Raw genomic sequence first — 26,977 nt, forward strand, 5'->3', positions numbered from 1 at the left:
CTTCATTCTAGTTCATTCAAGTTCTAAACAAACTGACCATCTGCCTTTGGTGAGAGAGGAATCATCAACAACTAGTTTGCAACTACCACTCCCCAAAAAAGTTTTGTTTTTTAAAAATTCTTTCAAACTTCCATAAATTTCCAAGCGGAATAAAAATTGGCAGACGCAGTGACTCACGCATGTAATCCCAACACGTTGGGTGGCCAAGGGGGCAGATCGCCTGAGGTCAGGAGTTTGAGACCAGGCTGGCCAACATGGCGAAATCCCGTCTCTACTAAAAATACAAAAATTAGCCTGGCATGGTGGCACGTGCCTGTAATCCCAGCTACTCGGGAGGCTGAGGCAGGAGAATCGCTTGAACCTGGGAGGCAGAGGTTGTAGTGAGCAGAGATCACACCACTGCACTCCAGCCTGGGTGACAGAGCGAGGCTCTATCTTGAAAACGAACAAAAAAAAACCACCACAAAAATCAGTGAAAAGTTCTATCCACCCCATTCTGCTTACAGAAACCATTCTAGAAGATCAGACACATTCCCCTTTGCAGACTTAGCCCATTCCAATGATATCCCCTGAAGCACTAGCCTGATCAAACCTCCAGGAAGGTGCTTGCAACCAGACGTCAAACCAAGAACATCTAGAAAGTGATGTAAAACAAGACAAAGGCCTCATTCTCTTCTGGGCTTAGAGATATGTAGACTACCATCTCTATCCTTCCAGACCAGAAGATAAGAGAAAACTCACTAAGGTTAGAAGAAGGAGACCAAAAGGGGAAGAGTCATTGAATCATGTAGCAAAACTCAATCAGATTATGAGAAACAACCATAATAACCACCTCACAGCTGTCTACCAAAAAGAGGCATGCCAGAAAAACCACAACCAGGTGACTGATGCTTCTTCACTTCTTTGGCACCAGAAAGCGCCCTTCAAATAAAGCAGCTACAGCATCAAACTAATGAATCCCAACAAATGATAAGTCCTTCTCTCTTCATCCAGGGCACTTTCATTAGTCACATTTTCCATAACAGGTGGCTATCATCATTTCCAGAGAAAATGCTCTTCCTAAAATGATGAAGATCACTTTTTCCTAAGACTAAACTTAACCAATTTCTCCCTATTTCAAACAAATTACAAAAGCCACTAAGGAAACCAAGTAACTTCTCTGGAAAAAATCCTTTCAGGTACTGCTTAAAACCAAGGGTTAGGCCAGGCGCGGTGGCTCACGCCTGTAATCCCAGCACTTTGGGAGGCCGAGGAGGGCGGATCATGAGTTCGAGACCAGCCTGGCCAATATGGTGAAACCCGGTCTCTACTGAAAATACAAATATTAGCCGGGCGTGATGGCACGCGCCTGTAGTCCCAGCTACTTGGGAGGCTGAGGCAGGAGAATCACTTGAACCTGGGAGGTGGAGGTCACAGTGAGCCGAGATCGCACCACTGCACTCCAGCCTGGGTGACAGAGTGAGACTCGGTCTCAAAACAAAAACAAAAACAAAAACAAACCAGGGTGACCAAAACAATAGTAAGACCCCAAGAAAACTATGAAACAAGAACCAAAATGTCATCTCATAAAATTAAACGTCCCCTTCTTTACAACTTTTTATCTCAAAAGGCAGCAGTACAACCAGGTGCAAAGAGCAGTAAACTGAGAGGCAGTAAGTACATCTGGGGTCCAATCCCAGTTCTCAGACCAACTTCCTGAGGGAGTGGTCAAGACAACCGACCAGGTTGAACCTCAACCTCCTCAACTACTCAATCCAATTCTACCCTCCAGATTCTTAATTAGCAGGTCTGGGATGGGGGCCGGGCCAGGAATCTTTTTTTTTTTTTTTCTTTTGAGACAGGGTGTCTCAATCTGTCACCCCGGCTGGAGTGCAGTGGTGCAATCATGTCCCACTGCAGCCTCAACCTCCTATCCTGGGCTCAGGTGATCCTCCCACCTCAGCCTCCTGAGTAGCTGGGACTATAAGCACATGCCATCATAGCCAGTTTTTGTAGAGATGGGGTTTCACCATGTTCCCAGGCTGTTCTTCAACTCCTAAGCTCAAGTGATCTGCCAGCTTCAGCCTCCCAAAGTGCTGGGATTATAGGCATGAGCCACTGCGCCCAGCCAGGAATCTGTATTTTTAATCTTAAGAGAGTCTCGTATCCAGTCTGGGAGCATTTGGGCTACATGCCCAAAGGTTAACTGACAATCAAATAAATTAAGGTTGTACTTTTTTTTTTTTTTGAGATGGAGTCTTGTTTGCTCTGTCGCCCATGCTGGAGTGCAATGACGCCATCTCAGCTCACTGCAACCTCCACCTCCCGGGTTCAAGTGATTCTCCTGCCACAGTCACCCTAGCAGTTGGGATTACAGACCTGTGCCACCAGGGCCTGCTAATTTTTTTATTTTTGGTAAAGACAGGATTTCATCATGTTGGCCAATCTGGAAGGTTGTACCTTTTTTTTTTTTTTTTTGAGACAGAGCCTCGCTCTGTCACCAGGCTGGAGTGCAGTGCGTGACCTTGGCTCACTGCAACTTATGCCTCTCGGGTTCAAGCAATTCTCCTACCTCAACCTCCTGAGTAGCTGAGATTACAGGTGCATGCCACCATGCCCGGCTAATTTTTGTATTTTTAGTAGCAACGGGGTTTCACCATGTTGGCCAGGCTGGTCTCAAACACCTGACCTCGTGATCCACCTGCCTCAGCCTCCCAAAGTGCTGGGATTACAGGTGTGAGCCACCACGCCCAGCCCAGTTGTACCTTTTTTTTTTTTTTTTTTGAGACGGACTTTCACTTTTGTTGCCCAGGCTAGAGTGCAATGGCACGATCTCGGCTCATTGCAACCTCTGCCTCCCGGGTTCAAGCAATTCTCCTGTCTCAGCCTCCCGAGTAGCTGGGATTACAGGCGCATGTCACCATGCCCGGCTAATTTTTGTATTTTTAGTAGAGACGGGGTTTCATCACATTGGTCAGGCTGGTCTCCAACTCCTGACCTCAGGTGATCTGCCCGCCTCGGCCTCCCAAAGTGCTGGGATTACAGGCGTGAGCCACTGTGCCCAGCCTCAGTTGTACCTTTTTAAAAAGAAAAAAAAAAAGTATAGCGTTTCACACCACTTTAAGCAAGTCACTTCATCCCTTGGCACCAGAACCATCTTTAAACAGGGATTAAAAACTGTTTAACAAAAATATGAGACAGTTCAAACGATAAGTATGTGAAATGCTTGTTATAGTGCAAATCCATCTCCAGCACAGAGTGTCTCTAGAATTCAGATGTACATTCGTTTTCCTTAGCCAAACAATGGTCTGAAGAGGGCAGTGCCTGGCCAGTAGAGAAAAGCTAGAAATGCACCTCAGATTCCCAAATGAGCAGCACTTTCAGCCAAAATCAAGCTTCCCCAAATTCCTATACTCAGTCTCAGATTTTTCTGGTTCACCTGGGCAAGTATCGTAACATACTAATGCTTTACTTATTTATCTTGTTTGCTATCTGTATCCTTGACTAGAATATAAATTTCAGGTAGGCAGAGATAAGAGATACGTATACAAAACAAACAAATGCTCCCCTATGCCCAAAAGCAGGAAAGGAAAGGGGAATGTAGAAGAGAAAGTGAAACTCTAGTGGCCTGGCAATTCCTGTCCCCATTAATGCTGAACTGAAATGCTTTGGATCTACAGGAGTCCCCCCATTATCCTTGATTTTGCTTTCCAAGGTTTCAGTTACCCACGGTCAACCACAATCTGAAAACATTACATACAATAAGATATTTTGAAAGAGAGAGACCACAATCACATAACTGTTGTATTTTATCATTAGTTATTGTTAATCTCTTACTATGCCTAATAAATTAAACTTTATCATAGGTATGCATGATAGGAAAAACAAAGTACAGTCAAACCTTTGTATCCATGGGTTCTGCATCCACAGATTCAGCCAGCCTCAGATCAAAAATGTAGTTAGTAGGCCTACGATGGTTGTGCCTGTACTGAATGTGTACACTTTTCTTGTCATTATTCCCTAAACAATATAGCATAACAACTACTTACATAATATCTACGTTATATGAGGTATTATAAGTAATCTAGAGATGATTTAACGTATACAGGAGAATGTACGTATTTATGGTTTATATGCAAATACCATGCAATTTTATATATTCCACAAATTTCAGTATCCTCAGGAAGTCCTGGAACCAACCCCCTACGGATACCAAGAGGCATTTGTACATATAGGGTCTGGTACTTTCAGGCACCCACTGGGGGTCTTGGAAGATATCGCCGCACAGATAAGGGAGGACTACTGTACATGGCCAGTTCTAGGCAGTGGCTTAAGAGCTCTGCCCCTGCAGTGCCTTCAACTTTTGTCTCTCAGTTTCCTTATCAACAGAACAGGTAGTAGTACCACACTTCAGGGTCGAATAAAGTAAATAAAGAACAAAACAACGGCTGGGTGCGGTGGCTCACGCCTGTAATCCCAGCACTTTGGGAGGCGGAGGCAGGCGGATCACCTGAGGTCGGGAGTTCGAGACCAGCCTGGCCAACATGGAGAAACCACGTCTCTACTAAAAATACAAAAATTAGCCGGGCGTGGTGGTGCATGCCTGTAATCCCAGCTACTCAGGAGGCTGAGGCAGGAGAACTGCTTGAACCTGGGAAGCGGAGGTTGCGTTGAGCCAAGATTGCACCTTTGCACTCCAGCCTGAGCAACAGAGCAAACTTCGTCTCAGAAACAACAACAACAAAAATAAATAACAACAAAAACAAACAAAAAAACTGTTCCTCAAATCAGCTGGGCATCCTCTAGCCTCAGAGCCTTTGTATTCATAGATCCTTCTACCTGGAATACTTTCTTCACCCAGATATTAGTATAGCTCACTTTCATGTCAAATATCACTTCAGTGTGGCCTTCCCTGGTGAACTCCTCTAAGATTTTAACCCTGCACACTCCTATACTTGGTTCCTGATTAACTTTTTCTCCCAAGCATGTTATCACTAGCATACTATATATATGATTCACTTATTTATCTTGTTCAATCTATATGTCCTGTGTATGTTTAATTCACTGCTGTATCCTCTAGCATCCAGAATGGCAGCTATCATCATCCTACACAAGTGCTAAGTTTCTGGCAGTAGAGCTTGGAAATTTGTAGAACAATTAATGTCTGTCCCATACACTTAAGACCAGAAGTCCAAAGTCATCAACTAGAGGTTAACTGACAATCAAATAAATTTAGGCTGTACTTTTTCAGAAAGAAAAAAAAGTATAGTTTCACACCACTTTTTGAGCAAGTCACTTTATCTCTTAGCACCAGAACCATCTGTAAACAGGGATTAAAAACTGTTTAACAAAGATACAAAACAGTTCAAATGGTAAGTATGTGAAATGCTTGTTACAGTGCCAGTTCATAAAGCACACACACAATACTTCTCTCTTCACCCTCAATAGGAGAAATGGCAAAATGGGGTTGAGAGCAGTTTCAAAATACCTACTTAAAAAACATGAACACACAAGTCAGACACCAAAAGGGTTGGCCAGTCCAAGTCTCAAGCACCACCTACTTTCAGTCTGTTCTCCCAGAGGATTTTGTTCAAAGCTCCTTCCAAGAATCCTGACAGTACAGCCAGTAGTATTCAACCGGGGCAATACCAACCACTGAGAAGTGTTTGGAAATAAATGTATGAAAGTGCCTTTTTTGGTTGTCACAGCAACTCTATAGTGCTACTGGCATTTATTACCCAGGGAGCAAGATGCCAATGTCCTGCAATATAGCACCACAAAAAGAAGAGCCTTCCTGGCCAGGCACAGTTGGCTCTCCCTGTAATCTCAGCACTTTGGGAGGGCGAGGCAGGCAGATCACCTGAGATCAGGAGTTCAAGACCAGCCTGGCCAACATGGGAAAACCCTGTCTCTACTAAAAATACAAAAATTAGTTGGGTGTGGTGGTGCATGCCTGTAATCTCAGCTACTCAGGAGGCTGAGGCAGGAGAGTGGTTTGAACCTGGGAGGCAGTGGCTGCAGTGAGCTGAGACCACTGCACCTCACCCTGGGTGACAGAGTAAGACTCCATTTCCCTGTAAAACAAAAACAAAAACAAAACAGAAGAGCCTTGCTGAGGAACAATGAACTCTAGCCCAGCATGCCTCAATGGATAACTTCCTATAAAACTTGACCCTAGAGGGAAAGGGACTCAGAACTGACCAGCACCCATCCTAAGAGCTCAAGACTACAAAGCCACCCATCAGACAAGGTAAGCATAAATAAAACTTTTAAAAAACAGTTGCGTTGTTCTCCAATGCATTTATTACAACTGTAACTATAATTATTTGTGCTTATCTGCTTACATATTTTTCCCCACTAGAAAGTACTCCATGGAGGCAGGAATTATGAATCCTATGTTCATAACATACTATCTGATTCACTGTAGAAGCTCAGTAAGTGTTTTTGCATTAATGTAAGCAACTAGCATGTGGCAGATACTCACAGGTTTTTTTCTTTTTTTTTTTTTTTTTTTTTTTTTGAGACGGAATCTCACTGTTACCCAGGTTGGAGTGCAGTGGCGCGATCTTGGCTCACTGCAACCTCTGCCTCCCGGGTTCAAGCGATTCTCCTGCCTCAGCCTCCTGAGTAGCTGGGATTACGGGCATGCACCACCACTCCTGGCTAATTTTTGTTATTTTTAGTAGAGATGGGGTTTCACCATGTTGATAAGGCTGGTCTCAAACTCCTGACCTCATGATCCGCCCACCTCAGTCTCCCCAAGTACTGGGATTACAGGCGTGAGCCACCGCGCCCAGCCTGATACTCACAGGTTTTTCAAAAAAGATTCTGCCATATGACTTCTTACATTGCCAAGGCCCAACTATTTTATGTTTTTTTTTTAAGACGGGTCTCCCTACATTGCCCAGGCTGGCCTGGAACTCCAGGGCTCATGTGATCTTCCTGCCTCAGCCTCTGCAGTAGCTGAGATTATAGGCGTGTGCCACTCTCCCCAGCATATTTTATGCTTTAAATTAAACAACATTTCAACAACAGGACTGGGCAATTAAGTGAACTTTAAAAAGTTCTTATCCTAAAAATTCCTGAGAAATGGAAAATATCATCAAAGTCTAGGAAATCCTGATGGTACGCAAAGACACACTGGTATACCGCATCCCTATATATGCTCAAAAATTAGAAACTTTGTCCCCATGTGAGGTGATATAGATTGAAATCAGAAAAAGGTACTTCCTCCCACAGACCATCCTCTGGTGCTTCTACTAGGAAAAGGTCCTTGGTATGGATGGACCACATGCCCAACTGAATATTGCTGTCCTTTTGATGTTTTCTGCCCTACTTATCATTACCTACCATTAAGTGATATGGTACACTTAAGGAATACATGGAGGGGCAAGAGTAACCTTACAGAGCTTTACCCAGGTGTGCACATTCCAACTTTTGTTCTAAATGCATCTTCTGATCTAGTTTCTAAAATACTCCTCCCTCTTCCATGTTAAACTGATTTGCAGATAAGTGCTAAAAACAAACAAACAAATAAACAAAGTAAATAAAGATAAAAACTGCCCCTAGCCACAAAACTTCAAAGCCTCGTTTTCTTTCTCTAACTTCTCCCATTCTTTTTATTTTATCTACAACTGCAAACTTGGGCTGGTCTTTCAGTTATACAAAAAAGATGCTAAATTTCTCTAATACATAGTTCTATATCCCGCCAAAGAAGATATCTGTGACAGATCACTGAGCTGTAGGAACTGAAGTTACATGCAGTCTGGGATTCTGTTTGTTATCATGCTTGTACATCAATCCAATCAAGTACTGTATGTTGATAAAAACACCAAGAAGCAGCAGCAATGCCACTGTTTATTTCATTAATTCCTAGGGCTGCCTTGGACTACTTCCCCAAAATACCAGTCTTTCACTAGGTCCCCCTAAGTCCACTCTGAACTATAGCAGGCACAATTAAATAAGTTAAAGAACGGCCCAGGGAATAGTCAACCTTATTAAGATAATATATGCGGCGCGGTGACTCATGCCTGTCATCCCAGCACTTTGGGAGGCAGAGGCAGGTGGATCATGAGGTCAGGAGTTCGAGACCAGCCTGGCCGACATAGTGAAACCCCATCTCTACTAAAAATACAAAAATTAGCCCGGCATGGTGACACACCTGTAGTCTCAGCTACTCAGGAGGCTGGGCTGAGGCAGAAAAATCGCTTGAACCCAGGAGGCGGAGACTGCGGTGAGCCGAGATTGCGCCACTACACTCCAGCCTGGGCAACCGAACGAGATTCCGTCTCAAAAAAACAAACAAACAAACAAAACAAACAAACAAAAAAGATTATAGATGCATCCAAATCCTCAGGTTTTAAGGTCAGCAATTCCCTGGATGGAAAACCAGAGTACTACAAATTCTACAGTTCTTCTCAAAGTTCCAAAAGTATGCTGGTACATACCAACCTCATCTACACCACTGTCTATACAAACTATACAAGTATGTACAGGAGACCCTCACTTCATGATTTATCCCAGGAGTATACAGGGCCATACCAGTCACCAGCTGTCTTTTCAGAACCTTATTGTCTCTATTCTTTGCCATCTCTGGCCAGTATAACCAAGTTGGGATGGACACTTGGCATTCTAAACTAGCCAACATTTAACTCTCTTTTTCCCTAACCACTTCACAGTCTATGATGCCTCAAAATTTCCCTTTTGTGAATGTGTTTGGCTGGGTGAGCCCAGCTATCTTAATTTCATTTTAACCCAAAATACCATAATGAGACCACATATTGGTCACTTGAGGTTTTATGTTGGAGTTTTAAAGAAGCCAATTCAAAGTGGCATTGGGAAAGCAGAGGATTGAAATCACAAACTGTAAAGAAAAACAATGTTACAAATCTGTACTGGGTCAACAGAACCCCAAAAAACAGATGAAGGAATCTGTCTCCAGACCAAAGACAATAAAGTGGGAAATGAGAAGAGGTAGAGACCATTTAGGAACTTATTAGTTAATCAGACATAGACATTTCCTGCCTCTAGTTAGCCAGGCTTTTCCAAGGAAGGAAAGCAGATACTAAAAATCTTCACCGGCTGGGCGCACGCCTGTAATCCCAGCACTCTGGGAGGCCGAGGCAGGCAGATTACTTGAGGTCAGGAGTTCAAGACCAGCCTGACCAACATGGTGAAACCCTGTCTCTACTAAAAATACAAAAAAATAGCCAGGTGTGGTGGTGGGCGCCTGTAGTCCCAGCTACTCGGGAGGCTGAGGCAAGAGAATTGCTTGAACTCAGGAAGTGGAAGTTGCAGAAAGCCAAGATCACGCCATTGCACTCCAGCCTGCACAACAAAGCAAGACTCTGCCCAAAAAAAAAAAAAAAAAAAAAAAAATCAATCTTCACCAAAATGATGTTAGTCTGAAACTGGTGTATGTTGTATCTCCATTTTACCAGCTCTGGTGTGGTAAAGTTACTGGAGTTTCCATGTGCTCTGCATTCTACTAATGCAGAGTTAGACATCAAAGGAGAAAATGAAAAAGGAAAAAAGAAAAAGCCAAGAACAGAGAAAATAAAGCTTAAAAGTGATAGAGTTTAAAACACACATGCACACACAAACATAAAATTCCTTACTAAAGTATTCATCTGTACATACAAATATGAAATCACAGATCAAACTGTAGTCTCCTCCTGGAAACTACTGCCTTCATTGCAGCTAGGTCCCAGTGATCACAGCTACGCTTCTCAGGCAGGAGGAAAAAGAGGCCTGGTAGCAGAATACTTGTTTTTAATGGGAAGGACAGAGAAACCACATAAGGTGTTCAGAAAGTCCAAATGAATTAGAACACTGGTTCTTCACTTGGTCTTCAAACTGTTAATATTTATCACCTGACCACTTCTGTAACTCCCACATCTGTGCCAAGCACAATCCTTATTCATTAAGTTATACAACCGGAGACAGGTCTTGGCTCAAATGTCCACCCCTCAGAGAGTCCTCATTCACTGCAGAGATGAGGTGGCTTGTTCAGGAATCTACTTAGAGGGTTTATTTTTATTTGAGACAGGGTCTTGCTCTGTTGCCCAGGCTGTATGTAGTCCAATAGCACAATCAGGTCTCACTGCAGCCTCCAATAAACTCCTGGGCTCAAGTGATCCTCCTGCCTCAGCCTCTCAAGTAACTGGGACAATAGGTGCACGCCACCAGGCCCAGCTAATTAAAAAAAAAAATTTTTTTAAGAGAGACAAGGTCTTGCTATGTTGCCAAGGCTGGTCTCGAACTCCTGGGCTCAAGCAATCTTCTCATCTCAGCCTCATAAAGCACGGGGATTACAAGTGTGAGCCACTGCTCTCGGCCTACTTACAGGGTTTATTTACTAAAACTTCACAAGAAGAGACACAAGGAAAGGAATTCACAGCAAAACTCAGACTGGCCACTAAGAAGTAGGGGGTGAGAGAGAGAGGTCAATAAAGGCTTACTGTGAGAACATCAAATCACCCAACGCCCTGTTCTCAGATCAGACAGCCATCACAGGCAAAAGGGACATCATGGCATTTAATTAGTGCTCCAACACTGACCTTTAAGTGGCATTTTCAAGAATCACTTTCTTGGAAAAGTGTACTGTATTGGCCATACTTGGAGACCACCACAGTCAAGATCCTATTTTTTTTTCTGTATATAGACAGGGTCTTGCTGTGTCACCTAGGCTGGAGTGCAGTGGTGCCATCATGGCTCACTGCAGCCTCAGCCTTCCTTGCTCAAGTGATCCTCCCATCTCAGCCCCCAAGTAGCTGAGACTACAGGCGCGCATCACCATGCCTGGCTGATTTTTTTGTTTTTGTAGAGATAGGGTTTTGCCATGTTGCTCAGGCTGGTCTCGAACTCCTGGGCTCAAGCAATCCGCCCAGCTCAGCATCCCAAAGTGCTTGGATTACAGGCATGAGCCACCATGCCCTGCCAGTCAAGATCTTAAAATACCTTTCCCACCTTCATCAAAATCCCAGGACCACAGGTCCAGATTATCTTCATGCCATATTGCCGAAGAACTAAGAGAAAGAGAAATGGAAGGCAGGGAGCCCCCAAGTCCTATAAACAAGCAGACGTGTTTTGTGACTAGAACTTATCACTGCACCAGTAAAGGTCCATCTCAAAAGTATTTTCTTTCTTCTCCTGTTACTGGCTGAATGTTTATGAAACCCTGAAATTAATGTTGAAGCCCTAACCTCCAACGTTACGGTATTATTAATAGGAGGTGGGGCCTCTGGGAGGTAATTAGGGTTAGATTAAGTCACGAGGGTGTGCCCCCATGATGGGCTTAGTGCCCTTATAAGAGCAAGAGCCGGGGGCGCTGGCTCACATCTGTAATCCCAACACTTTGGGAGGCTGAGGTGGACAAATGGCTTGAGGTCAGGAGTTTGAGACTAGCATGGCCAACATGGTGAAATCTCGTCTCTACTAAAAAATATATATAAATAAATAAATAAAATTAGCCGGGCGTGGTGGCGTGGACCTGTAATCCCAGCTACGAGAGGCTGAGGCAGGAAAATTGCTTGAACCCAGGAGGCGGAGGTTGCAATGAGCTGAGATTGCACCACTGCACTCCAGCCTGGGTGACAAAGCGAGACTCTGTCTCAAAAAAAAAAAAAAAAAAAAAAAAAAGAAGAGCAAGAGACATAAGAGGCTAAGAGGGCACTAATTGGGGTGGTAGACCGGCAAGAAGACAGAAGACAGTTGCCTACATGCCAGGAAAATGACTGTCACCAAGAACCCGATCTGCCAGCATTTTGATCTTGGACTTCTCCCCCTCCAGGACTTCAAGTAGTAAATGTTTGTTGTTTAAGCCACCTCGTCTATGGTATTTTGTGACAGCAGTCCAAGCAAACTAACACACTCCCCTAGCCTCAAGCATTTTAACCTTTTCTCCACTCATTAATACTTTTTTCATAGGAGGGCACATAGACATAAAACATCAATCTATGGTATAATTTAGAAGCAGCCCCTCAGGTAATTTGGATATACTCTGCAGCCCAGTTGAGTGTAAATGTATAAATCTAGTAGTTCTCAAACTTCAGTGTTCATCAGAATGGCCTAGAGGACTTGTTAGAACATATTGCCAGAGTTTTGGATTCGATAGGACTGGCCAAGGGTCTGTGCTTCTTAACAAGACCTAGTAATGCTGATGCTGGTGGCTAGGGACCACACTGAGAACCACTGCACTAATCCACTTCTCAAGCTGGAACAACAAGTGCTGTGTGTGTGTGTGTGTGTGTGTGTGTGTGTGTGTGTATTATTTTATTTTTTGAGATGGCATCTCGCTCTGTCGCCCAGGCTGGAGTGCAATGGTGTGATCTCGGCTCACTGCAACCTCTGCCTCCCAGGTTCAAGCGATTCTCCTGCCTCAACCTCCCAAGTAGCTGGGACTACAGGCATCCGCCACCACGCCTAGCTAATTTTTGTACTTTTAATAGAGACGGGGTTTCACCATGTTGGCCAGGATGGTCTCGATCTCTTGACCTTGTGATCCACCTGCCTTGGCCTCCCAAAGTGCTGGGATGGCAGGCATGAGCCACCGCACCCGGCCTGTGTGTTTTAAAGCACTGATAGGCCGGGTGTGGTGGCTCATGTCTGTCATCCCAGCACTTTGGGAGGCCGAGGTGGGTGGATTACCTGAGGTCAGGAGTTCCAGACCAGCCTGGCCAACGTGGTGAAACTCCGTCTCTACTAAAAATACAAAAATTAGCCAGGCGTGGTGGCACACGCCTGTAATCCCAGCTACTCGGGAGGCTGAGGCAGGAGAATTGCTTGAGCCCAGGAGGCGGAGGTTGCAGTGAGCTAGATCATGCCACTGCACTTCAGCCTGGCCGACAGAGTGAGACTCTGTCTCCAAAAAAAAAAAAAAGTAAGCAAGCTAGCCCTGATAGCTGGCATAGTGACATGTGCTTGTAGCTCAGCTACTTGGGAGGCTGAGGAAGGAAGATTGCTTGAGGTCAGGAGTTTGAGAGTGGGCTATGATTGTGCCTGTGGATAGCCACTGCACTCCAGCCTGGGAAACACAGAAAGACCCTGTCTCTAAACAAATTTTAGTTTAAAAAAAAAAGCATTACAGTAACTCAGATGTAGCTAAAAACTAGAGAAAATTTTGAATTCGGTAAAGACCAATACTAGCTTTAACCACTCAATTCTATCTCTCCTGAATTGAGAAGCAGGGCCAGTGGGAACCTGGGGTCCTGGGTTGGGGGTGCTGTTGAGAACTTCCATGGTAGTGCTGCAATCTTCCTACATCACCCTTCTGGCCTCCTGGCTGGAGCAGGGTGGTAGCATTCCAGGGGTGCTGGGTGCAGGGGAGGAGAATGTGAGGTAGATTGGTGGATGCACAGGAGGAAGGTGGGAATAGTGGTATCAACTCTCCTGGAGGCTTGCTTCTGAAAAGGAGGGTTGGAGAGTGGGAGAGATAGTTGTGGGATTGACCAATCAGGAGTCATGTTAGAATTGTATTTGATAAATGAATAGTACTTTCACATATCTAATATTTACCATAGCTTCAAGGTAGATATTTTTCCTCATTATATAGTTGAGAATACAGATTCAGAGAAGTGACTTACCTAAAGTCATACTGCCCTAAGAGAACTTTAAACCTAGGTTTTAGAAATGACTCTGCTATGAAACTTTGTATGTGGCACTCAACTTTATGTGTTCATTTCCCCCAAGTGGCAAATTAAGACAATAATCCGCTGGGCACGGTGGCTCACACCTGTAATCCCAGCACTTTGGGAGGCCAAAGCGGGCAGATCACGAGATCAGCAGACCGAGACCATCCTGGCTAACACGGTGAAACCCCATCTCTACTAAAAATACAAAAAAATTAGCCGGGCGTGGTGGTGGGCACCTGTAGTCCCAGCTACTCGGGAGGCTGAGGCAGGAGAATGGCGTGAACCCAGGAGACGGAGCTTGCAGTGGGCCAAGATTGCGCCACTGCACTCCAGCCTGGGCGACAGAGCAAAGACTCCATCTCAAAAGAAAAAAAAAGACAATAATCCCTGCCTCTTCAGCAAGTGCTCCAAGTTTCTGGAAAAGTAATATCACTCTGCATATACTTTCATAATTCAAGTCACTTTCACTCAGATCAAAGTGAAAGACTCTGGCTGGGTGCGGTGGCTCGCACCTGTAATCCCAGCACTTTGGGAGGCCGAGGCGGGTGGATCACAAGGTCAGGAGTTCAGGACCAGCCTGACCAACACAGTGAAACCCCATCTCTACTAAAAATACAAAAAATTACCTGGGCGTGGTGGCGGGCACCTGTAATCCCAGCTACTCAGGAGGCTGAGGCAGAAGAATCACTTGAACCCAGGAGGCAGAGGTTACAGTGAGCCGAGATCACGCCACTGCAATCCAGCCTGGGCGACAGTGCAAGACTCCGTCTCAAAAAAAAAAAAAAAAAAAAAGTGAAGGACTGTATCTTAAAGGCTGAATCTCACTCTCAACCCCAAAAGATCCCTCTTGAGAAAGAGAGGACTGGGGACCAGAGGACCAGATGCTGCCAGTTCTCACCAATGGAATCACAAGGCAGCTATAAACAAGTGCCATGGCCATTCATCGGAAATCCAAAACAACAAAACCCTAAATGGAAGGGATGGAAGGGAATGACAGGACAGAGCTCTAGGCACGATGTCAAATTGTTAGCTAATGGCTTTTCAGTCTTTCACCCCATTTAAGAGTTTCAGGCTATTTTAAAAATAATGTCCTAAACAATCTTGGTGCCTGAGTAATTTATTTTGGAGAAGCAAAATTAGTATTTTAGATTGTAATACCTTTGAAGAGTCAGACAAACCTTGTCTACCTTGTCAGACAAACGCAACTCTACCTTTTACCAGCTATTTTCCCTAGGGCAAATTTCTTATCTTACTCTATTTCCTCATTTGTAAAAGAGGAAGATTAATAATAGAACCCACCTCCTATACAGTTTTGAAGATTAAATTAGGAAATTCATCAAGAGGACTAAGCATAATGCTTAGCAATAATAAGTACTCAAATGCATGGTGGCCATCATTTGAAAGTCAGGATCCTTGCCAGGCACAGTGGCTCACGCCTGTAATCCCAGCACTTTGGGAGGTCAAAGCCAGCGGATCACCTGAGGTCAGGAGTTCGAGACTAGCCTAGCCAACATGGTGAAACCCCATCTCTACTAAAAATACAAACATTAGGCCGGGCGTGGTGGCTTATGCCTGTAATCCCAGCACTTTGGGAGGCCGAGACGGGTAGATCACGAGCTCAGGAGTTTCAGACCAGCCTGGCCAGCATGATGAAACCCCATCTCTACTAAAAATACAAAAATTAGCAGGGCGTGGTGGAAGGCGCCTGTAGTCCCAGCTACTCGGGAGGCTGTGGCAGGAGAATCACTTGAACCTGGGAGACGGAGGTTGCAGTGAGCCGAGATCACACCACTGGACTCCAGCCTGGGCGATAGAACAAGACTCCATCTCAAAAAAAAAAAAAAAAATTAGCCAGCCGTGGTGGCGCATGCCTGTAGTCCCAGCTACTCAGGAGACTGAGGCAGGAGAACCCCTTGAACCCAGGAGGCGGAGACTGCAGTGAGCTGAAATCGCCCCACTGCACTGCACTCCAGCCTGGGTGACAGAGCAAGACTCCATCTAAAAAAAAAAAAAAAAAAAAAAGTCAGGATCCTGGTGAGGATCTGTGACCCAAGAACAGATAAACTACCTACAGAATTGTTCCCCAAAAGCTTTGTAATATGGTTCTCTTTAGAAGCCTAAATTCCTAAACAAGCACAATGTTAGAAATCTGGAGACTAAAAGCCGGTTATCCAAACCTAAATTACCAAGAGTTTCACATAACGCTAGATCAACCTGTGAACTCCAACACCTTAGGACCAGAAAAGAATGTTGTCCAAAGGGCAAGAGAAAAAGACATACATATTTGCCAAAGAGACACAGTAATAAACCAATTCCCAGCATTTCTGCCCTGTTCTCTAAGGACAACAGAAAGCAACAATGTCTACCCCAGACAGGAGAAATCACTGGGCAAGAAGAGCCCAAAGATATATCTGTTTCTTCCAAAAGGAAGCATCCAACACTATGTGGCCTTTAATCCCTCTACCACGTGGCTGAATTTGCACTTTTCTTAAAGTCAAAGTACACGGCAGTTGAGAGTAAACAGCCGGGCCCAAAGGCACTCATGCCCGGCAAGCACGTTGTGACCTTAAAGAAAACATGAGCAAAATAAAAACACCAAGCACACACCAAATGGGCTTTTAATTGACTGATATCACACCAACCCCCAAGCACCCCTGGTGCTAGATCTTAAGGGGAAAAGAAGGGTTCCTTTTAACAGAGATGCCTATAAACAAGCAAGCTGAAAACGAACAAGTTTAAGAGAGAAAAGCATACAAAAATCTTGGCTGCTAGTGATGAGCCATGGAAAATCATGAATCTGCCAGTGCCAAGGGAGGAGGAAGTCTAATATCTAACTTTGCAGACTTGGGAACATAAAAGCAACAAAGCCATAAGGAAGCCCAAATGCAAAAGACAGAAAAAAAGGCACATGGCACATTTCCTCTTCATATGGGTAGCAATTCAAGCAGCGCTTTGGGCCTGCAGAGCACTTAGCTCAGTACCCAAAGCCCCTTAGTATTTATATCAACATAACTTCCTGGAGGGTGACAAAAATCTGTCCTGGATTACTGGGTGATTTCTAATATGTACCATGACCAACACTAAGTCAACATTTTAGGGATCAAATTTCCTACTCTGCAGCATGTTGGAATGCATTCTTGGCATTAGACTTCTTCCCATTCCAGTCCACCCTTAGAAAATGCAGAAGCCACTGGGAAATAGACTCAACCTGTCCCAAGATAATATTCCAGCTATGCACAAGTGACTAACAAAAACAAATAGAAGTTCATTCAGATGTCCCTTCACATTCAGTAAAAAACTAATTTCATCCATTTAAATGGAGAGGAGGGGTAATTTCAGGAAGAATACTCAAGGCTACTAAGTCAATATTCACCCGAACTTGGATTCCTCTAAAACCTGGGATTGATCAGAGTTCAAGCCCCTAAATACCTGTAATCCATAGGAGGTTAACTATGGTGCCCAATTCTGAGTAACTGAAAACCCACTTTTGCAAAATGCCAAAATGGCAAGGCAAAAAAAGTGGAAAAGGTATTTCTAAACCAGAATGTTTATCCAAGACTCCAGTACTTTCAGCAGGTCATGGACCATTACTCAAGTAATGGGGGGGGGGGGGGGGGAAGGCCGGGCGTGGTGGCTCACACCTGTAATTCCAGCACTTTGGAAGGCCAAGGTGGGTGGATCACACCCGAGGTTGGGAGTTCAAGACCAGCCTGGCCAACATGATGAAACCCCACCTCTACTAAAAACACAAAAATTAGCCGGGCATGGTGGTGGAAGCCTATAATCCCAGCTACTCAGGAGGCTGAGGCATGAGAATCGCTTGAACCTGGGAGGCAGAGGTTGCAGTGAGCCAGATTGCACCACTGTACTCTAGTCTGGGTGACAAAGTGAGACTCCATCTCAAAAAAAAAAAAAGGACTGCAGTACTTCTGTACTGGAGTAGTGTAACCAATCCTTCTCCAGGTAGAAGCATTACAGTGGCCTGGCACTGGACACGCCATGCATCTTCAGCTGTTAAGCATCCACTGATGTTCCTTGACCGGTGAAGTGCCAAGGCCCAACCACAGATCGACCAGCAGGTAAAGAAACCAAAATCACTATATTCCAGAGGCTCCACAAGGATTAAGCATTGGTGAGCAGCATTTGTTAGCTGCTTGGCCATAGTAACCTAATAAAAAACAAAATTTTTTTTTTTTTTTTTTGAGACAAGGTCTTGGCTCCATTGCCCAGGCTGGAGTACACTGGCGTAATCATGGCTTACAACAGCCTCAACCTCCTGGGCTCAAGCAATCCTCCTGCCTCAGCTTTCTAAGTAAACTGGGACTACAGGCACGTACCACCACATCCAGCAATTTTTGTGTCTTGTAAAGATGGGGTCTCCCTATGTTAATAGCCTGGTCCCAAGGCTGGTCCTGGGCTTGGCAATCCTCCCACCTTGGCCTCCCAAAGTGCTGGGAGTATAGGTGTGAGCTACCGCGCCCGGCCAAAAACAGTATTAAAGGCCATTTCTATGAATAAATGGGCAGACTGCGTATGTGCAGGCTTACCTAACCCATCAACCTCAATATAAGGTTTAACACAAGCAACTTGACTTGAGCACAGCTCCCAGCTCCTCAGAAATAGCAGCCTAAGAGTCCCAACAGATACTTACTTCGTGGCTCTTGTTTTAAGAAAGGTCAACTAACTCTGCCAAGACAGACTCACCAACAAAGTTGAACCACCATTACTACAGAGCTGTCCAGGGCACACAACTCTGAAGGTGACATGACCTTCCAAATCCAAATTTACTAGAAAAGTGCCCCTGAACTAGCCAAGAACTTAACAGTCTGTACCAAAGGCTCTACCTGACCACAAGAACCACTAAGACCCTGGAACCACTCTTTCAGGGAGTTTTATGGTTAGAGTCCAAATTCTCAAAGTCATTGGAACACTGAGACAGCTACTGGTCTGGAGATGGATGTGCAATGTGGATTCTATCAAGCCCATGGAACTTAAGAATAGCATTATGAAAAGGCAAATTAGTATTCTAAGTTTCTTGAACATTTAGCTACACAAGAAAAGCCTCTGAAAAGCTGTCCCAGGTTAACCCTGCCAAACTGATTGAACCTTTTCCTCTAATTCCTTCAGCTCACATAATTAGTGTGGTCTACATCCATTTATGAAACCTTGCTTTTCAAGTTTTCCAGATGTGTGCACATAAGCATGCTTTCCTAAGAAAACTAAATGCCTCTGAAGGAGATATTGTTTCTACCTTTTAAATCTCTTCCTAGTACCTAGCTGGTGTAATCACACAGGGCTATTTCCCATCCCCATTGGAATTTCCAGATCTCTCTGACTTAGAAACTATGCTCTCAGCAATAAGTCTGAAGTTCCTAATACCCTCACTACCAACATACTGGGAAAGGACCATGCAATATTAAGCAACCTATGTCAGTGCCAATCCAAGTTTTTGTGTTTTGTATTAAAACAAGCTGATAGCCTTTGGTAGTAAGTTAGCTGAACCTAAAAATCATAGTCAGGACCATAATTACATTCATATTCCCTGCTACTATATAAACAGCTAAGTCAAAAGGGCACTTCCAGGACTCTGGTGTAAAAAACACTTCTTATAAAGAAAACTGGTGTCAGAATCAATGAATCTAGTTAAAAAAGACATTCTGAGAAGGCAAATCTGGTCATCTCACAAGGCTACCAAAGAAGAGGACCACAGACAGACAGCTAAAATATTCATAGATTCTTCTTCTTCTTCCATAAAAAGAATGTGTCACTGAAGGAACCCAGATATGTTTTTAATCCTAAAATGGCAATTTCAAAAACAAAGACTGTATCTACTCACATAATCCTTCAAGTAAGATGTAGTGAGTCCCCAAATATTTGGACTTTGTACTGACCCAGGAACAGAGTGTAAAGGCATATTAATTTTATCATAAGTGATACACAGAAGTCCAGTAAAAACTGTATAAATAAACCCAGGCCATTGGGTAGTGGACTTATAATCCCAAGCACAACAGCAAAATTGAGGATAAAGATCACACTCAAGCTGCAGTATCTTTTTTCTCCTTTCTAATATTCCAGAAATGCAAACCCAAGCCAAAAATAATCTCACCAAGCTACCCTTTAAACCTCAAAGTCTCATAAGCCAAGTGTCTGGGGTAATACTTACCTTACTATTGACAGTCAGGATCTTCTTTCCAAACTTCTATTTTCACTATGAAACTGCAATTGACTTTAACAGGATACCACATGCCCTGAACTTAGCATGCAGCCAGGGCCACAGAGGTTTCACTGCCAGGGCAGCATCTTTCCATTTCAATTTTTTTTTAGATCACTTCTTATCTCCACACTCACTGCCCCCCAGCACTACCCTTTTCCTATCCCCAAGTCTTTTTCCCCAATGTTATTTTACTCCACCACATGAGGAGGCTAGCATTATCTTTGCTTGAAAACTGTTTATTAATTTGCCTGTCAAACATTCTATAGAACAGTTTACATCTTACTACAGAAACCTCCTGGGTACATATTGACAGCTCAGCAAGTATTTACACAAAGCTCTGAAACATTTGGTTCCTTCAGAGACGATAGAAGATGCTGTGTCAAGCACAGAATTATCAAACACTGTTCCCTCTACCCTTTTCCCTCCTTTATAAAGGGAAGCTTCCTTTCTCTAATATACCTAAATTACACTTCTAAACTACTAAGCCAGGAAGAGAAAGAATGGAAATTCAGGTGTGCTGGAGAAGAGAAAGAATAGCATTTCCAGGACCACGTGCAAAGCACACCATGTAGTTTTTTAAACCATAGCTATGAGAAACAACAAATGCACCTATGAAATTGACCCTGAAACGCAGCTTTTCCTCTTCCAGTCTCAGGAACATTTGCTTCTCTCTCAGCAAAACTTACAGGGCAAGTCCAGGCACTCAGATTACAACCAACTGCCCAAACCAGACTTAGACCTGCCCAAACACCAGGAGTCTGGAGAGCTTAATGCTCCCTCTCTCTCCCTACCCCTCCCCAAAAGCAGCAGAATATCAACACTGAACTTATGAATATCCATTCCTCACCCCGACCCCAAGTGCAAAAGCCTCCTGGGGATCCTGAAGCAACTATTTTTCAAGTCTTGCTTTAATGAAATCTACCTAACTTTCCAATGACTATTTAGTGTTTTAAAACCACCAGCCAGGTGGAATGACTAATGACAAACAGATTAACAGTTTCAAGGCAACAGTCTGGTAGAGCTTTTTCTGTAAAAGTCCACAGACCACAATGGCACCCAACTGTCCAGAGCTTGTTCCTGTGAATCCCAGGAGAAAATAGCTTTGAGTTCCTTCAGCCCAGGGGAAGAAAGATGGTCTCAAGACCCCTGATTTATGTACAGAAAGCTGCCTTCATAACAAGCCAGCTATGGAAGCACAGATATGTAGCATCTTAGAGTGAGAAGGCCATGCAGACCAACTTCATTTTATTGATGAGGGAGAAAATGAAAAATAGAGAAAGCAAATGACCTGCCCAGGGTCACACAGCTTAATCTGGAGCTGTATGTGGAACCTAAGCCCCCTCCTTCCTCCTCCTGTTGTGAGTCCTGTGCTCTTTACCACTAACGCAACACACAACTCAAGTATGCATCAGTAATAACTTAAGTGTGCGTCAGTAATGATAATGACCAATCTAAACAAGGAAAAACCCAGAGATAAAAGCCACAGGAATCAGGACTCCATTCAAGCCCCAGGTATTACAGCTCACTGGCAGAAAAGAACTACTCGGTGCCAATATATTTGAATACCACATTTTTACCATATTTACAAGCTTCAGTTGCTTCTAGAATTTTGAGAGTTGAAGCCAATCAATACAACCTTTTGAGGGATGGGAACAGGAAAAAGCCCTGCCTATTACTTTGTTAGCCTATTCCCTCATTCTAAAAAAGTTCACTAACCTCTTTGCAAAAGGTCTACTGTAGACATTACACCTACAGGAGTCAATCCAACATATTAATGTTTAATGCAATCCAAGACATCCTGTTTCAGCAGGTGCTGCTTGTCATGGTTACTCATGTCACACACAAAGAAAGGAACCTAAAAAGTCCTCACAGGGCCCAATACACAAGAAGCCAAACCTGGTCCTGGCTGCTTTCTCTGTTCTCACACCACCATCTCAATCCTCATCACCCCAGCTCTCTCATGAACAGTAGAGAAACATGAAACCCCCACAACTAAAGTGCCATCTCAGTGTGGTTTTCCTGGTCCCTCCTACTTGAGAGAGCTCCAAGAGTCCTGTATTTCAGCCAGCCTAGAATTTCTGCCAGTAGGCATTCCCATAATAAATCTAGGATTCCTGTATCTGTTTCCCAGGAGTCAGAAATATCATTTGATGTTTCCATAGTAGAAACTAACAACCAAACTTCTACAATAAAATCCAACTTGTTCCTGGACTATTTATTGTATTTTATTTTTTACCTTGGTAAACTGGTATTACTCTCAAAGTATTATTGCTAAAAAGCGTCCCAATAAAAAGCCTTAAATCAACTTCATGTGTGTAAGCAACCTAAAACTATTTCATCAGTAGCGGGATTCAACACTTGAGATACACTACTTATGAAAAGGAATAAAGTAAAAGTTTGTCTAAGATCTTCCCAGGTCCTGTGAAAAAGACATAGCCACAATACACACACTTACCTAAACTTTATTTCATAAGCGTAGAGTCAAATGAAAACGTTATCACCTTAGCTGTGTTAATTAAGTCTCTGCAAAATATTCTTAATCTAAGACTGTGCCAGGAAAAGATGGAGACAGAGCAAGACTTTTTAATTTAAGAATGTTGAAGAGTAGAGCATCATGGTCTGAAAAGAGGTTTATCAAGTAGCAAAGAGAAATTCAGAACAAAGTCTGAACCTACAACCCTCACCTAGACTACTACCACACACCTGAAGCAGTCCACAGAAGTGGAAGCTGCACTGTCTCTTACACAACTGAATGCTCACCAGCCCATTCCCTGGGTCTCTGGGGAGTAGACAACTGAGCTGAAATTAATTAGGAATCTATGTTGTGTGGGTCTAGTGATAATAAAAGAGATCAGAAAATTCATCCAAAGACAGCACAGACAGGCATCCAAACAGGGACTGTATCTATTCTCCTATCATCTACACAGAAAGTGTTCCATAATTTAATGACTGAAAAACAAAAATCATTATACCAAAAGAGTTGGCTTTTTCTTTAAAAACTTGGACTAAATATTTCCAAACCAGCAGAATTCAAATCAATTTTGCTTTTAAATGAACCCTGACTTACTACCCCAAATGACTTATTCTAATAGTTTTCAAGAAAAGTAAAATTTTCAGCCAAAACCAAACAAAACAAGGGGAATGAGGGGAAAGAGGTTCAGACTATAGGATGACCCAGAGACAAGAGGATGCTGTCTTTTAAGACAAAACTTTTCCTCCAGACACTAGAAAAACAATGTAACATTTCCCTATTTCTCGTCCAGATGCAGAACATCATGGAAGATGTAGAATCAAGGCACAGAGCTCCAGGCCCACCATCTAACACAGCTAATTTCAAAATCCCCAGCTCAAAAGAGTAGTAGTAAAGTAGCTCTAGGATGGGCTGGGAATACAGCTAGTAAGTGAACAAAATTTCCTCCTAGCACAAAAGCGCAAGGGGTTTGGGAGGGGATGAATGGAGCTTCCCCCTCTTTGAAAACATGTATGACTCCACAGAATACTCAATATCCCTGACCAAAAGCACTGCTGACAGAGCATGATGAAGATGGAAGAAAAGCAACAAAATAAAACAAGATAGAATAGTGTAACAAGGTACTCAGAAGTTGCAATTTCTAAGCAAATCTTAAGTGTCATTCTAGGTCGTATCTTCGTATCTTGGAAGACAAGAAAAAAAGTGGAACATACATTAAAATGCAAACGAATAAACTGGCCAGTCTCTATTTCAAAGCTCTAAAATGACTGATGACAAAACAGAAAACTAGACTTTTTGTTATTCCAGGAAAAAACAATTTCACCAGACCAAGCCTTTAGGAGAAAGTCCCTCAAGATCATGAAAGACACCAGCTTCCCTTTAAATTAAGCTGCTATTCCAAAGTTCAATTAACAAAAGAAAGTGTTAACAAGATTCAACATGTAAACAAAGAATGAGGCCAGTCTTCCTTAAAACAGAACGCTTGAACCTAATATAAAATTCCTCAGAAAGCTCCCAGTTCTAAAAAAAAATAACAAAAACTGTTTTCTGCCCCCCCATAAAGATCCCACATTTGCCACTCAATAAAAAGCCCAGTAAAATCATTTCAATTCTGCAAAGCAACCAGTGTCAAAATTACTCAAGATAAATGCATCTTCAGAGCCATCAAAGAAGTCATTTATACCATCAGGAAAGTCACAAAACCAAAACAAACAGCAAACCCATTGTAGAGAAAAAACTCAGCTACTGTTCTGACAACACAGAATTCATTTCAGGCTGCATAAAACATAACAAGCAAAATAAATCCAAGGTACAAGCAAAATGCCATTGCCTCCTCTTTTGTTTGGGCACAATGTAACAAGGGCAGGCTGTCTGAGGCTTTGCTCCTGCTGATACAGTATTGCTACTTAAACCTCCCTCCTCAAGGTCACAGCCAATTTCAGCTCTGGAATAAAAGGCAGATAGTGGCAGCGATAGTTTGGGTTATCACTGGCAGAAAAGCAGAGTGTAAAAGTTTATGAGCTCATCAGGATTGTTGTACCATTACATCAGAGGCAATTATAAATGGCCAAGAGCAGGAGATGGGGAGCCAATCAGATCACAGATAGGATGTCAACCTAAGACCAACTGTCTCCTGGCTTTGACAGAAGGATTTTACCTCCATAATTCAAATCCCAAACCAAAGCAATCTGCACTTACTACTCCAATCACTCAGCTGTTTACCAGCACTTCCAGGGAGAAGCCCAGGCCACTGGGCCGGCGGAGCCTAAGACAGGAGATGGCCCGGGCTGCCCTAGGTGAACCGCAGCCGGCCTCTAGCAGCTCCCAAGCAGTCCCCTGCCCTCCCCTCGAGGTCCCCTCGAGCTCTAGGGGCCCTCTTTGAAAGCACAGATGGGGGGCGGCCCAGAGGAAGGCCGGGGGACGGAGAGGAGCGGCAGGTGAGCAAAGAAACGTTCATTCAACTCCTGGGCTCCTACCACTGCCTACACTCCTAACCTGAGCCCCCAGCACCCCCTCACCCCCGGCCAGGCCCTTCCCCGCACACTCTGCCCCGCACCCCCATCAAGACCCCTGGAGTTCGAAGGGACCAGGGGAGAGGAAAAAGAGGAGCAGACACCTCTGGGAAAACCCAACACAAAGGCTGAAGGAGGGAAGGAGAGGAAGGCAGACAGGCAGCCATTTTAAGAGAGAAGAGCCAGACAATGGCAGCTCCCCAGCAGTGGGGGCCCGGGACTGAGGGGAGCCCAAGGCTGTGGCCCGCTCACCGCAGCCGCCACCCACCCCCAGGACCACGCTCGCCCCAGCCCCCTCCCCACTCAGCTGTGTACCTGAGGGGTCCGGGCGAGCGGCTGCCCCCCGCCGCCGCTGCTCCCGGGGCTCATGGGCGCGTGGTGGCTCCTTTGTTGGGCCCCTCCCGAGGCGGCCGCCGCCGCAGCTGCCGCCGCCGCAGCCCCCCAACACTGCGAGGCCATGTCCGCCGGGCCCTTGCCGGCGCCCCCGTCCTGGGGCCCGCCACTGTAGTCGCCCCCGGGGTAGCCCTGGTAGCCCCGGGCCGAGCTGGGCGACGTGAGCAGTTGGTTGAGGGTGGGGGTGGCGGTGGGCTGGGGAGTTCCCCCGCTGGCCGCGGAGGGGCCGCCTCCCCCCATGGCCCCGAAGCGCTGCTGAGCGAAGGACGAAGACGACGAGGAGGCGGAGGCGCTGGAGGAGGGAGGCGGCTTGGAGCCGGCAGCCGCCGCCGCGCCGGAGCCCGGAGTGCCACCTCTCGGGGAGCTCAGCGCGTAGGCCGGGGCGGGCGGGGGGTAGGCGCTGCGGTTGGGGTAGTAGGAGTTGTACTGGTGGTTGGGGAAGCCGTGGTCGTGAGAGTTCTGCTGGGGCCCCGCGTAGGGCTCCAGGCCCCCGCCGCCGCCGCTCTGCAGCGCTGCCAGGCCAGGGCTTTGTTGTCCGCCATGTTGTTGGTGGAAGACGGCGGCCGCGGCGGCGGCGACGGCAGACGGGCTCCGGCCGTAGGGTTGCCCGAAGCCGTAGGCTGGGGGCGGCAAGGCGGCCGCGGCTGAGTGAGGAGGCGCCCCCACCCCATCGCTGCTGCCGCCACCGCCGCCGCCGGGCGGCTCCGTGAGGTTATTGTTCAGGGCGGGCCTAGGGCCCGCGTTCCCGTTCGAGTTCTTCAGGTCCGGCTCCGCGCCGGGCCCGCCGCCGCTGCCGGCTCCGCCGCCGCCGCCACCCCCATTGCTCTCGGCCCCGTCCTGCAGCTCCTTTCCCAGCGGCTGCGGCGGCCCCACGGCGGGGCCCTCGCTTTCCTGCCCGGCGGCTGCCTTCATTTCCCCGCGCTCGGCCGCTGCCGCCGCCGCCGCCTCGCCCCCCGCCTCCTCCCGCTGCTGCTGCTCGGCTTTCTTCAGCTCCGAGGGCGGCGGCGGCGGCGGGTTGCCCAGGCTGCTGGCGGCGGCGGGGGCGACCTGCGCGGCCATGATCCCCGCTGTCTCGTCCGCGGAGAGACCCGGCCCTGTCTTCGTCTTCTCCCCCCCTCCCACCCCGCCCCGGGGCCGAGTCCCCCGGGCTGCCCTCCCCACCCGCCCGGGCGGGCCTCGCGGGGCTCCGCTGCTGCGCTGCGCTCGCTCCTCTCCCCCCCGCCCCGCCGGCTCAGGCTCCGGGCTGGCGGCGGCGGAGGAGGAGGAGGCGGCGGCGGCCGAGGCGCCGGCGGCTCAGCTGCTCCCGGCTCTGTAGGCTCGGGACCCGGCTCTCCCGGCTCATTCCCCCCAAGCCCTTGCCTGGGAATGAGGGGGGCGGTGGAGGCTCCGCTCCCCAGGGCCTGGCCCCGCTGTGACTCTCCGCTTTCTGCTGCCGGAGAAAGGAGGAGGGAGGGAGGGAGGGAGGCGAGGGGGAGGGGGCGGGGAGGGAGGGAGCGGGGGGAGGGGGACCCGGGACGGGCGGGCTGGAGGGCGCGCGGCAGCAGCCGGGGCGCCGGGAGCCAGAGTCAGAGCGCGGGCCGAGCCCGGCGCCCTGCCTCCCCTCGCCAGCTGCGGCTTGGGTCGAGGCTGCTGCGCGGCAGCGGGCGGGCGAGCAAGCGGTCGGCCGGACTGAGCGGCTAGAGCGCCCCACTCTCCTCCGAGTCCCCCTCACTCCGACACGAGGCTCAGCACTGCCATTTTACCCAGCGCCGTCGCGGCCGCCTGGCAAACCCGGAGT

The 26,977-nt window shown here is 46.2% G+C and overlaps 1 protein-coding gene across 3 annotated transcripts in view; it reads right to left on the reverse strand.

Annotated features, from left to right (window-relative positions):
* Positions 1-26,645, reverse strand: part of ARID1A (AT-rich interaction domain 1A) — an 86,076-nt gene extending 59,431 nt beyond the window's left edge. Inside the window, exon 1 of one of the 3 annotated variants that reach the window (XM_016956953.4) lies at positions 25,123-26,645. In XM_016956953.4, the coding sequence (XP_016812442.2) occupies positions 25,123-26,259 (1,137 nt within the window). In that variant the 5' untranslated portion in view covers positions 26,260-26,645. Of the gene's footprint in view, positions 1-19,773; positions 21,985-25,122 lie in introns of those variants that run through there. The other 2 variants (XM_009451423.5, XM_063784086.1) reach the window with 2 other exon arrangements.
* Positions 26,646-26,977: the final 332 nt, after the last annotated feature.

This window comes from Pan troglodytes, chromosome 1, assembly GCF_028858775.2.
Source record: "Pan troglodytes isolate AG18354 chromosome 1, NHGRI_mPanTro3-v2.0_pri, whole genome shotgun sequence".
NCBI lineage: Eukaryota > Metazoa > Chordata > Mammalia > Primates > Hominidae > Pan > Pan troglodytes.